At 52.4% G+C, this 13,182-nt stretch overlaps 1 protein-coding gene and 1 long non-coding RNA gene across 7 annotated transcripts in view; one reads left to right on the top strand and one right to left on the bottom strand.

The window, feature by feature from the left end:
• KIF6 (kinesin family member 6) overlaps nt 1-12,943 on the top strand; it is a 371,457-nt gene extending 358,514 nt beyond the window's left edge. For all 6 annotated transcript variants that reach the window (XM_070244518.1, XM_070244517.1, XM_070244519.1 and 3 more), the window contains 2 exons: nt 1,187-1,293; nt 7,183-12,943. In XM_070244518.1, coding sequence (XP_070100619.1) covers nt 1,187-1,293; nt 7,183-7,193 — 118 coding nt within the window. In that variant the 3' untranslated portion in view covers nt 7,194-12,943. The remainder of the gene's footprint in view (nt 1-1,186; nt 1,294-7,182) is intronic.
• LOC138919506 (uncharacterized) lies at nt 2,425-5,866 on the bottom strand. Its single transcript, XR_011429720.1, has 3 exons — nt 5,430-5,866; nt 4,316-4,448; nt 2,425-3,603 (listed from the first exon to the last, which is right to left on the bottom strand). It is a non-coding gene; the product is annotated as an uncharacterized lncRNA (long non-coding RNA).
• Nucleotides 12,944-13,182: the final 239 nt, after the last annotated feature.

The following is a 13,182-nucleotide window of genomic DNA, read 5'->3' as shown; positions in this document are numbered from 1 at the left end:
AGGATGGACGCTGGGCAAAGCCAAGAGAGTACATTGCTCTAAATTTTCTTAAGGGGGATTTTATATGTACAGGAGTTGATGGAGAAAGAGGAGAGAAAAGGGCGCAGACATCCCTCCCTTTTTTTGTGTTTTTGAGGAAGATTAGCCCTGAGCTAACTACTGCTAATCCTCCTCTTTGCTGAGGAAGACTGGCCCTGAGCTAACATCCGTGCCCATCTTCTTCTACTTTATACGTGGGACGCCTACCACAGCATTGCTTTTTGCCGAGCAGCGCCATGTCCACACCCAGGATCCTAACCGGTGAAATCCGAGCCACCTAGAAGCGGAACGCGCGCACTTAACCGCTGCGCCACCGGGCCGGACCCCATCCCTCCCTTTTTAAGGAGATTTCCTGGAAATTGCACACAACACTTCTTATAAATCTCATTGGCCAGAACTTGGTCACCAGGCCACACACAGCTGCAAAGGAGGCTGGGAAATGTAGGGGCTTTTTAGCTGTGGCAACTTACTCAGCTAAATATTATAGTTCTGTTTTTAAGGAGAAAGTAGAGAATAGTTATCTCTGCCTCAGGAGCAACTAGCTAAGCGTGGTGGGGGATGGGGACACCCTGGGGAGATGTCCTAAAGGATATGACATCTAAGTTGAGTGCTGAAGGAGAGACAGTTAGGCCCCAGCTAGAATGGGCTTGGGTGGGTTAAGCTGCAAGGGGGTAGGGAAGCATGGTGGGGAGGGGGTAGAGAAGGTGGTGAGAGAAAGCATGTCCAGCCGTTTAAAGGTCTGGGGGAGAGCAGCCTGGGGGGAGGGGACAGCAAAAGCAAAGGGCCTGAGGTCGGAAGGAACTTAGTGTATTTGACTCACAGAAAGAAGGTCAGGTGGCCAGAGCGTAGTGGATGAGGAGCCAGATTGCTGTGGGATGGGATCACCCAGGGGTGGAGTTTGAATTTCATTCCAAGAGCGATGAGAAGCCACTGACAGGTTTAAGCCAGGGGAGGACATGACTCATCTGCGTGTGAAAGGATAGCTGAGGCTGCTCCACCGAGGAGGTGGAGGGAGAGAGGAGGAGGCAGCTGCAGTGGCCCAGCTTCCTGGGTGAGACGCAGTCACCGAAAATGGGAAGCACTTTGGGAAGGTAAGCACTGAGTCCAAAGGGAAGGAGTAGTAAGAGTGATATGTGGTTGTCCCCAGCATCCCTGCAAGGCCGATGTCATCCATCCCTCTCACTGGGGACAGCCAGACGGACTCCGACATCTTGGCATTCATCAAAGCCAGACAGAGCATTCTGGAGAAGAAATGTAAGTGTGCCTTCCTCCAGGGCCACCGGCACCCCGCTCTGCTCACCAACACTTGGCTGGGGAGGCGAGGGAGGGGTCTGGAGTGAGCAGTGAGGTGAGAAGGAAGTGGGAAGCTTCCCAAAGCCACAGGACTGGCCTTGCGGCCACTTCACATGTGCCCAGCCTCTGCTTCCTCCGAGAAAGCCTCAGAAGGCAGCATCAGAAACGCCAGGATGGGCCCAAGGCACGGCTGTGCCCGGCATAGGGTCTCTCCCTCCTCCAGATCTTCAGCTCCTTTTGTCCTTGTCCCCGAAGCCAGCACTCCTTTGCTCAGCCTCTCCAAACAGGAAGGGGTGGAGTGACTGTTTGGAGACTTGTTGAATCCCTGGCTGGAAATCTCGCTCTCCTGCCGGAGCGTGGTTCTTGCCAATGAGCTGTAGCTGGAAGGGCCACTTGAAGGCCCAGGCCTGAGGACACCGTAACAGTCACAGAAGAAATATGTGTGATGTGTCAGACACCGGAAGAGAGACAGAAGGCCCTTTCCAGCCTTCATTGCTGACCTCCCCACTCTTCCTCTTGGCAGCTGCCCACATGCCCTTCTCCTGCCTTCCTCTCCCCAGAGAGCCACAAGAAGAGCCCAGGACCCCTTCCCCAGCCCCGCTTTAGTCTTAGCCAGGAATCCAAAGGCTACTAGACAGGCTTAGCATTGCTTTTACATGTCAACAAGGCTCCTTGATGGTTGAAACGGCAGACGGGGTCCTATAATGATGGACACCTGCCCTGCGGGCCATGCTCAGCTCCACGGCCTGCTCTCTGCAGTGTAGGCAGCAGGGGCCTTGCGCATGGGTGGAGCCCCCCCAGGGAAGGATGGCCTGTGCAGAGCAGGCTCTCTCACTGGGATGCCAGCCTGTTTACTGTCCTCTCTTCACCACCAGGATCAGCCACATCAGCACCATTGTCAGGGCTTCTCTGAGGCCTGAGACAGCTGCCACCGACTTGCTGTCACACCTTGACCACATAACTTGCCCTCTCTCATCCTCAAGTTCCCTGTCTAAAAAAGATAGAGAGAGAGAAAATTGGATTCGGTGATCTTCAAGGCCCCATCTAGCCCCCAAATACTCTAATGATATGTATTGGACACTGAACAGCCAATTGGTGAACAAACACTGTATTTATTGGGCACCTTCTGTATGTCAGGCACTGTACCAGTACTAGGGCCCTAGCAGTGAACAAGACAGAGTGACGTCCTTGACCTTCCAGGAGGAGGGAGGAAACAGATGATGAGCACGTCAACAGATACATAAGATCGTGCAAGGTGCTAATAAGTGCTATGAAATGGCTAAAATGAGAAGTGTCATGAAGAGCAACTAGGAAGACTGCTTTTAGCTGGGGCTCGGGGGAGGCACCTCTGGAGAGGAGAACTTTCAACTGATAGCAGAGAGATGAGAACGGAGCAGCCGTGCAGCGTTGTGTGCGTGAGCAGAAAGTGACGAGCCCTGAACGGGAAGGAGCTTTGCTTGGTCACAGGGTGGGAAGGCCAGAGTGGCTGGAGGGCTGAGCGAGGGAGCAGGGGCCAGACCACACGGGCCTGTGGGTGAGGGTAGAGGGCCTGGCTTCTATTACAGGTGCAGCAGGGACTCGGTGAAGAATTTCAATGACGGCGTGATATGGTCTGATTGGTGCTTTCAAGAGCTCACTCTGGCCTTTGAATGTGGTGTGGGTCGTAGGAGACCGGGAGGAGCACAGTTGCCGGGCTCCTGGGAAGGTCCAGGCAAGGGGTGAGAGTAGCCTGGACTTGCCAGCAGATTGGATCTGAGCTGTGAGGAAGAGAGGAGAGTCAGAGGGCTCCTGGGCTTCTCATCTGAGCAGTTAAGATGGTGGTGCCATTTCCTGAAAGGAGAGAGGCAGGGAGGAGTAGACATCAGAGGAAAGGAGCTGGTGGAGTCAGGGTTCTGGCTGGTCCATGCGAAGCTTCAGATGCCAGTGGAGATCCCGGGAGATGTGGAGTCGCCAGCTCACTGAGTCTGGAGCTCAGCAGGGAGGGCTGGATGGTGTGTAAAGCCATGGTACCAGGTAAAATCCCCTTCGAAGAGAGCAAATAGGGTTTCCAGTGCTGACAACAGATCCCTGAGGCACGATGACATTGAGGGAGATGGGCAGATCCAGCCAAGGATGCTGAGAAGGGGAGACAGGCTGGCAGAGTCCAGTGCTGCTGAGAGGTTGCGTAAGTAAGAAAGGACAGAACCTTGCTCATCGGCCGTTTTGCGTATCATGTTGGTCCTGGACCCTTTTCGTCAGGGGACTGGGAGAATGAAAACCCCATTGGACTATCTGAGGAGAGAAAGGGCGGGGAGAAAGCAGAGACAGTAAGTGGAGACAATTCTTCCAGGGAGTTTAGCTGTGAAGAGGAGCAGAGAAATGAGGCGAGGCTAAAAGGAAGTCAGGACCGAGGGGAGGGGTTGGGGTTTTGTTTTAAATGGTTAAGAAGACATGTTTCTATACTGAAAGGACTGGGCCAATAGAAAGAAGGAAACGGACGATGTGGAAAAGCAGACCAAACGGAAGGAGAAAATTCTTTGAGGAAGTGAGAGGCAATGGTGTCTGGGACACAGACAAGGGAGCGGTTGGCCTTGGAGCTGGTAGACCCCATCCCCTGTAACATATTCATAAAAATCAACCATCATTTCTCCTATCAAGAAACCTCCAAGTAAGCAGTGTTTTTAAGTTATGCTTCCTCAGCTTTTGTACACACAATAGAGACGTTATCATCCAACCCTCTCAGCAGAGAAGCAGCGTAAACCCATGGTCTGTGTCAGGATGGCATCTTCCTGCTAACACCGTGCCCGATGGCGCAGAGAGTGGGGCTGAAGGGCCTGTGTGAAATGTGGATGGCACGTTACCATGTATACAGTTTTTTCACTGATATTATTTCATCTGAGGCTCTCAACACTCCTGTAAGACGTACAGAGCCAGGAGTATGATCCCCCTTTTGAGAGGTGAGGAAACTGAGGCACGCAGAGATTGAATAACTTGCCCAGCTTACACACAGCAGAGGCCGGATAACCCAGGCTTTCTCTCTTCACTGAGCCACACTGCCTTGAAAAGCCACTCTGCTCCTGTCCTGGCCTCCACCCTCCGTGCGGCTGGGGAGCTTTGTTCTCCAAACAAACGGCAGCCTGGAAGTCATTCATCAAAACAAACAAAAGTTTGAGGGTTCCATTTTTATTCTGAAGGGAAGGAAAATAATCCTGGGTTCTTAGTGACCATGGGGCTGCAAAGGAAGCTGAAGACAGGGTGACAAAGTGTCCCTGTCCTGCTAGGTCAGGTGCAGCCTCTCCTGGCAGACGCGCGGCAGATGGCCCAGCCCCAGCACACAGCACTTTCTACACAGGCCACTTATGAGGCCTCCCTGGCAGGCAAACAGCAGGCCGGCCCAGCACCTTCCCCAGCCAAAGCAAACACTTCCCTCACCTGCCCTGGGCCCCCTCTGCTCTTAATTTAGCAGTGCTGTCTGTCTGGGCTTCTTCAGGAATGCTCATTATGGGGGATTTGTGACTATGGGCCTGGGAGCCCGAGCCCAGAGAGGGTGATTTAACATAAGCCGGGCCCACAGGCTTTCAGACTTCACCCAGGGCCAGGATGACTCTCCTTGATTTAGGATTCACAGAAAAGCTGTGGAAAGTTTAAGTCCCTGCCAGGGGCACGTGTGGACAGGTATATATCCCCCGTAAGGGGCGTTCGTCATCCGTGGTGTCAAATCCGCTATTTCTAACTGCCAGGGATGGTTTTTGAAGCTGAGAAAATGAAGTGAACCCTCTTCCAGAATGCTTTTTTTTTTTTTTCCCCCAAATCTTCCTTAATCCCTCAGTTTGAAAATATTTCTGTCTGGACAGGAGCCTTGGTATGACCCCCATGACCTCGAGGCCCTCTTCTCCAGCCAGTGCCAGGAGAGGCTCTGCCAGAGTGTCCCCTCGGCGCCCGCTGCCTCCACTCTGAGGAACCCCCCCCCCAACCCCAGCTCTCTCCTCTGTTCAGGAGCCCTCCCAGGGAAGCAGAAAGAACCCAGCACTCAGGGCAAGGGCTGCTTCCGCCCCTGTGACCTTAGGCGGGTCACCTCACAGAGCCTCCCTCTCACGTCTGTTGACTTCAGCTTCCACCTTTGCCCGGGTGGTCAGCCTCTCCTGAGATCATGTCCATAAAAGTTCCTTGTAAACGGCCAAGCACCAGGAGCTGTCAGCGGGAAAAACTGGCCTCCGCAGATAGAACCGGTTCAACATGGTGAGGTGTGAGATTTTCTGGATGGTCTATTTATAGCAGTACCTTCTATTCTGGGAATCCACAGTCACAAAAATCCCAATATAGATGACAACTCCACGTGACTGGGGTTCATAAAGTAAAGAATGAACTGGAAACGGCACCCTTTATTTGGGGGTGAGGTCTGTGCATGTGAGGAACCGTGTCTTGGAGCACTGAATGCTCTGAGCCCTGCTCTGTGGCATTTCTTCCCAGCTTCTCCCACCCCTCCCCTAGTCATCACTGCATGCAAGTGTCTGGGGGCCAGTGACAGTCCTGGGGTGGGAGCCGGCTCAAACTCTGTGCTCCTTCCATTGGCAGCACTAACTAATCCTGGCCCAGCCTGCTTAGCAACGGTGCAGAGGAAACTCCATACCTATGACTTAACCATCAGCCATGTGCTTGGTGGTCCCCAGGGCCTGCCCTCACCTAGCAGAGCTGTGAACCCCGGGTCCAGAGTAACTGGAACACATCGCCTTCATATGCTCTGGTGTGCCTGATGTCCTTCCTTCCTGTCTTAGGAGTCAATCAGGACAGCGAGCAGTGTCTTAAAAATAAGGACCCTCTCTGGTTAACCAAATAGCAAGGCCAGCCGGGGGTCCTGCACACAGAATTAGATCTGAAGGACCAAGGGCTCCTAGCCTTGAATTGTTTTTGACCTCTTCCTTCCTGTCACCTTTCACATTCAATGTGTCACAGAGAATTACTGATTTTTCCCCGGCACGATCAAGCAGACTGCACCCACACTCCCCACCCACTGCCAGGTCCCCAAGGCCACGCTGGATGGCTGCAATGCCTCGCCCGCAAGATCTCTGCCTGCTGCAATTTTTTTAAAACATTATGCTCATTACTCCACCCAAGAATCTTTAGAAATGTCCTTTTACTTTTATTTGATAACCAAACTTTGAGCAAATTAACTGCATGTCACTCATAGCAGTTCACACACTTTAATGTGCCAGTGAATCTAGGGGTTTTGTTAAAATGCAGATTCTGATCCGGTAAGTCTGGATGGGGCCTAAGATTCTGCATTTCTTAACAAGCTCCCAGGGGATGTCAGTGCTGCTGGTCCAGCTTTGAGAAGCAAAGAGGCTTGCTGGTAACCTCGCTTTGTCCAGCGCCTCATCCGCCCCAGTGACTGGGAAATGAGGGAAGTGAGGACCAGGGCGCTGACACAATTTGCCAAAATCACATCACAGTAGGGGATCGTCCTGGCTAGAACTCAGGGGTCCTGGTTCTTAGTCCAGAGAACCCTTCTCAATGCCCAGCCATGGGAGGTGACAGGATGGGGCCACATGGTCAGGAGGAGCCATCCTGGGATATAATGAATATCTGGAGCAAAAAGCAAGGAGAGACTCTCTTGAAGAATGAAGTAGCAGTGTCGGTTGGAAAATGAGTGCTGATCCCGGCTCAGGGAGATGAAACTTCTGCAAAGGGCAAGGGAGGCATCTTCCTTCAGAGCTTGGGGAGTGAATGCAGCCCCTGGGAGTCAGGGCACTGAGAAGCGCACAGCCCAGACCCAGGAGGGGCGGCCTGCAGCCTCCTCCCCTGTCCTTCCATCCAGGGGGCAGTCAGTGCCCCCAGGCACAGCCTAACCAAGAACGTCCTGTCTCCTTTCAGGTCTCCAGTAAGTGTCCAGCCGTGCATTGTGGCAGCATCAATGAGTACAGATGAAGACGCCTCCTCTCACTCTCCCTGTCTTCAGAAGTGATCTGTGCGCTTCTGGGAGCAACTAGTGGCTTTGATTCCAATGGTGGGGGGGGGGGGGGGCGGCTGTGTTTCTTTAAGGATGGTGTCCTGGAGGCTGCCAGTGAGGCTGGGGCCTGGGCTTGCAATGACATCCTTGTTGCGGGTGCTGGAGCTGTTAGCTGCTAAGGGCAAGACGAGGGCTTCAGTACACTCTTGTAGTGGTGTTTCACCCAGATGATTATAAACCTTTGCGATTATGAAGTAGTGCCGTCATAACGTAGTGGCAGAGGAAGCTCACCCTGGTAGAATGCAGGGGAAATGAGAATAGGTTATTTTTAGCTATTTACCAGCCGACTCCTTTGCCCCATCCCCTGGTTTAGAAGCCCAGGAGTGGCTGGGGCAGGCCAGGCAGGAGGTCGGCGCTGAAGACAAGGTAGTGGAACGCAGGGCAGCTTGATGACCCATCCCCGTCTCCTAGACCAGACCCTCCACCATCACCCTCGTGGCCCCAGTGACCAGTAGGCAGTGCCTGAGTCTGCTGTTTCTCCAGGGAGCTGCCCACCCTGCAGGGTCGAAGGACATTGCAGCGCCCAGAGAGCGGTGGGCGGCTCCCAGGAGCTCTGCAGGGAGCTTGAGAGGGGCAGTGTGGGCACCTGGGGCCTCACACCCTCACCCAGCCACTTGGGGCTCTGCAGGATTTGGACCGAAACTCCTTGCTCCCACGGGGGAAACCCAGCTGCCTGAGGTCTTGCCTCAGTGAGCCCTCTCAGTGCTCCAGGCCCTGGCGCTGTGATACAGATCTGGGGACATGGGCCTCAGGAGGCCCTGGAGAAGCAAGGTTCTAAGCCAGCTGCCATCAGGGGAGGGGGAATGGAGGGTGGGAGAGGAATGCCACGTGGAAATGAGGCTACCTGAATACAAGAGATGGCCCCTGCTCCTTTCATCTCCATCCTATACGTACAGGACCTCCCCCCTGGAGAGAGGACAGGGAGAGACTGCAGTATAATTCGCTTATTTTTTATTACCCCCTTTGCAGGACTGGGTAAAAGGATCATGCAGAAGATAGATCACTGCCTTTCAAAGCTAGACAGACCCATAGAGCTCCTGTAATCCACAACCTCATCTGTACAATTAGAACTAAGGCAAAGAGGGGACCCGGGCTTGCTGATATACAGCTACTTAGTGGCAAGTGTCCCCTCCTCGGGAGGCTTTCCCCGACCACTTCGTCTAAAGTGACCCTTAGTGACTCTCTATCCCATTGCTCTGTTTTATTTTCTTCATCACTACCTGACACATCATCTTTCTCTATTGGCTTATTTTTTTATGGCCTGCAACGCCCCCACCCCACCCCACCCCAACAGACTAAAAGGCCCATGACAAAAGGGATCTATCTGTCTTGCTCATCACTGTGTCCCCAGCACAACTGAGTCAGCACTCAATAAATACTCCTTCACTTAACGAGTGGCAGAGCCAGAGCTCGGATCTCCTTCTCAGGCTGGTGTCGTTCCCATGACCTCACTCTGGCTCTGCGACTGAGGGCCATCAGGACAGGGCCTAGTCTCTCTGGTTCACTTCTGGCCCTGACAGTTCTATGGCACATAGTCAGTCCTCAATAAAGTCTGTAGAGCCAGTGGAAGGCCACATGGAGTCCCTACAGCCTGGTTCTCTTGGTTCCCCAAGAGTCCATGGGGCACACATGTAAATACACACAGACACTCTCAAGAATCTGGAAGATGGCATGGCATTGGCCAGAGTCCCTTGGAAACAGCGTCAGTGACCTGGCACACCTTGGCCCTCTAGAGTTGGTAAGAGTCTGTTGACTTTGGATCTCCTGCTGAGAAGGTCATCTCCTAGGTCCAAAGGCCTTATTGACAGAGATGTGTGTGCCAACCTGCCTCCTGGAGCAATCACTAAGGCAGGAAAGAAAATGAAGATGAGATAGAAAGGAACAGCTGGGACACTGGTGTCCTGCTAAGAGGGTCATGTGCAAAGTGTGTGCAGCAACTGGGGAGGGAGCCTCCCTCTCCAAAAGTCCCCTCCCAGTGAAAGCTGGCCTTTGATGGAGACACGTGCTTGACTACAGTGCATCTTCCCCAAAGTTTGTTGGCCTCTGAAAATGGAAGAAATGGACGAATCTTCCAAAAAGACTCTCCAGCAACCCACCTGGGGTCAGTGGAACCATGGAGGTCCAGAGTATCCAAGTTCACACCAAAATGTGGTGCTTCCCAAAATATCTTCTGGAAAGCAGCCTGCCAAGTGACTCTAGCCCAGGCCCTCCTCGAATTCAACTGGCTCTGCCATTCCCTTGATAGGAAGTGTTGGGGGGAGGGGAGGTTAGACAGTAGCTTGCTTAGATCTTGCAAAAAGGGATTTTCAGAAAACAGATAGAGAAACTGTGGTACGCTGAATGACTAGTCTTAATTCTTTACCCTCTGTAATAGAATTATACATCCAAAACTTGGTCATGGCCTCATGGGGCAGAGGATGCTTTTGTACCCCTTAAATTTGCCTTGGCCCTGTGACCTGCTTTAGTCAATGGAATGTTGGCAGACACGATGCAAGCAGAAGCTTGAAAGGTGCTTACACGGTTGGGCTTGCCTCTTGCCCTCCAGTGATCCGCCTTGAGAAGAAAATGCCCTGGGTAGGGGCTGCCCCTTCAGGTTATATCCCAGAACATACAGAGAACAGACCTGGGCCCAGCCTACAGCCTGGAGCCAAGCCCAGCAGACCTGGAGACTGGAGCTGAGTTTCCCCATCGAGCCTAGCCCAGGTCGGAGGAACCCTGGCGGACGGTTTATCATGAGAATAAATGCTTCTTGTCGTAAGCCACTAAGCCTTGGGGTGATTTGTCATGAAGCATCGATCGTAGCAATAGCTAACTGATACAGAAATTGAAACCCAGAGACAGTACTTGACTAGACGCAGAATTTCTCAGAGTTCATTCTGTCCCTCCATGCTGCCTGTTAAAGGCACCTGAGAGTGGGCTGCATATGAAAAAGGGAGACTGCCACGTATGGCCATGCTGGAGCAACAGGGACGTGATTTACCCTCCTGCTTTAAACAAGTGAAAAGTAGACAAAATGCATAAAACAACGGTTTTTGGACAGTGGATAAAAGCAGTACAGGACATTGCTGCCTAAGAGAAGAGAAACAAATGAGGTGAGCCCTACGATTGCCCCGACTTCCTGCCTGCAGAGAGCGTTCAGGCTGCAGCTCAGGAAGGGGGAGCCAGGTGGACCTAGTGGTTTCCTTGAGTTGAGGAAATGGAGCTGGGAGTCCAGGGAAGCCAAGGTGGCTGAAATTTGCAAGGCAGAGTACCAGAGATGAGTGAGCTCAGCCGGAGAGGGAGAACGCACTCCAGCATCTGCAGAGTCCTCTTGAGTCTTCAGCTAACCGCTGAGCAGCACATACATGTGAGGGAACCACCCAAGGCCCAGGGAAGAACCACCAGAAAGGAGCAAGCAGAACAACTTCCGGAGATAACACAGGGCTGGGAATAGCTCACGCTCCCAGGGGCCACAGTGCAGAAATCGCCTCCCTAAAGAGTCCTTGAATAGAAAACACAGGAGGGTATTGCCTGGGCACTGGGGCCAAATGAGCCCTACCTAGCAAAATGTGCAAAGTAAACCCCAAAAGAGTCAAACTGTTTCCATTAATTTTCCAAGTAATTTTACTGAGTCCCAAAACAAAGCTCAAAAGTATTTAAGGGAATAAAAGAAAATGCAGTACCAAACAACGTAGAAGTGGCATCCAATTAAAAATTACCAGGCATGAAAGAAGCAGGAAAATATGGCCCATAGGAGAAGAACCAACTGAGAGAAACAGACCCAGGAATGACACAGATGACAGATACAGAACACAGGGACATATTTTTATTTATTTACTTTTTTAATCATCCATCATCTGACCACATTGACAAGTAAGCTCTTTTTTTTTTTAGAGATTGGTACCTGAGCTAGCATCTGTTGCCAAACCATTTTTTTTTTCTCCTTCTTCTTCTCCTCAAAGACCCCCAGTACGTAGTTGTATATTCTAGTTGTAAGTGCCTCTGGTTGTCCTATGCAGTGCCATGTCTGCGCCCAGGATCTGAACTGGTGAAACCCTGGGCTGCCGAAGCGGAGCATGTGAACTCAACCACTCGGCCACAGGGCCAGCCCCTGGGACACATTTTTACATGCAGTGGGTGTGTGTGTTAAAAGAGAGGCAAGAATTCCCCTTGTAATGCCTTAAATATAAACATGACTCATACCTCTAGTCATTCTGTTAACAAGGATGTGTCATCCACTGTGCAAAATTCTGATGATCAGAGGTAACCAAGACAGAGAAAGTGCCAGCTTTCCTGGAACTTTCATTCAAATTCGGGAGACAGACAATAAAAAAGTAAAAGGGAATCTGAATTAAGAAGGAGTTGGGGGTGAGGTAGGATGAGGCCAGCCCTGGGCTCCCTGTCAAGGCTGGTGAAGAGTGTGAGCCAGGGTGGGTGTGGAGAGGCCAGCAGAACAGGAGGGCTCAGGATGGGGATGGCGGGCCAGGGGCTGGGTGAAGTGAGGAGGCCAGGGGCTGAGCTGTTGAAGAGGAACACAGAGCATGGCATATAGGGGCGTTGTGGGGATTTGGGCCGTGTCAAACTGTGGGGGAAGGAGTATTCCATGATGTGTGTGTGTGAGGGCAGCCAGGGCTTTAAGGCACAGCAGGTGTGGAAAGGTTGGCTATGACTATTGGAAGCTGAACATGTACGTGTAAAATGTGGGAGGGGGAAATAATGTTTCCTTTGTTTCACACAGGCTCCAACTCCTGTGTGAAATGTGGCCTTTGGATCCGGCCCTGGCTGCTTCTCTCCTGGCAAGGGAAGAGGCAGCAACCTTCCTTAGGGCTAACTGCTTCGTGTTGGGTTTCCGTGGCCGAGTGCCGGCCAGCAGGCTGAGCCCACTGACGCACATTGAGGGGGAACTCACAGCACAGAGCAGGAGAAAGCCAGTCAGGCTCTACTCCCTCTCAAGTTGCTCAGCTCCTTGTCTCAAGGAGGCAGCCCTTTCCCGGACCAGCCCCGTTCCCCGTCTCGCCCCAGGTCTGAGGGACTATTGTCATCTTCCCTTCTCTGAAATATCTTTTGATTTTGCCTTTTCCATCACTGTCCTTAGACCCAGACAAGGAGATCTCCTCAGCCCCATGCCTCAGAGGGCCCTGCACTTGGAAGCGCCTTGCTAGAAACTTTCTACGTCTCCCTCCGGTGGTGGGACCTGCCATGGCCAACAGTGTCATCCATGCCAACCACCGCTAGCCCAGACCAGGTCCCATGTGAACCTCGGTTCCCTTTTTGCCCTTCAGAGGGCTCTTCAACTCACGCGTGGGGTTGGCCACATGCCCCAAGGTGCTCCAGGATTCATGCCTGTGGAGTGGTCCTGGGGCCTCTTGGTCGGTCCCTGGTTCCGGGAGAACAGCCTGATGAGCAGAGCATTCCTGTGCATGGTGCAGCCTTCCTTTGAGGGCATTGCTCGAGATTTCCTTTGAGGGCATTGCTCGAGCTCGGGCCACCACAGTGGTGCTGACATGCTGACTGGAGTGACTCTCACAGTCAGACGTAGGACAAAGAATCTTCACGTGCACTAATTAGACAACAAACAAACCCGTAAGTCGCTCTTCTCTGCCATATTCTAAATCTTCACCAATAAATCACTATAGCTCACATGGACTCGTGAATTTGGTACATTTTTTAATCAAATTGCTTATATAGACAAGGGTCCACAGAAAACATTTGCCAGGACCCCACACCCAGGAGCAGCCGTGGCCTCTACTCTCAGCTCCTCAGTTCATTGTCTCTCCCAGGCCCTGGGGAGGCTCTGCTCCTCCCTGGGGCCAAGGTGAAGTCCGTCTTGGTCACCATCCCTCATCTACCTGCTGGCCTGGCTCTTCCCAGGCTTCTTGCTGCTT

This window comes from Equus caballus, chromosome 20, assembly GCF_041296265.1.
Source record: "Equus caballus isolate H_3958 breed thoroughbred chromosome 20, TB-T2T, whole genome shotgun sequence".
In the NCBI taxonomy this organism is placed as follows: Eukaryota; Metazoa; Chordata; class Mammalia; order Perissodactyla; family Equidae; genus Equus; species Equus caballus.
The sequence above is the reverse complement of the archived record's forward strand: the minus strand, read 5'-3'. Positions and strand labels throughout refer to the sequence as shown.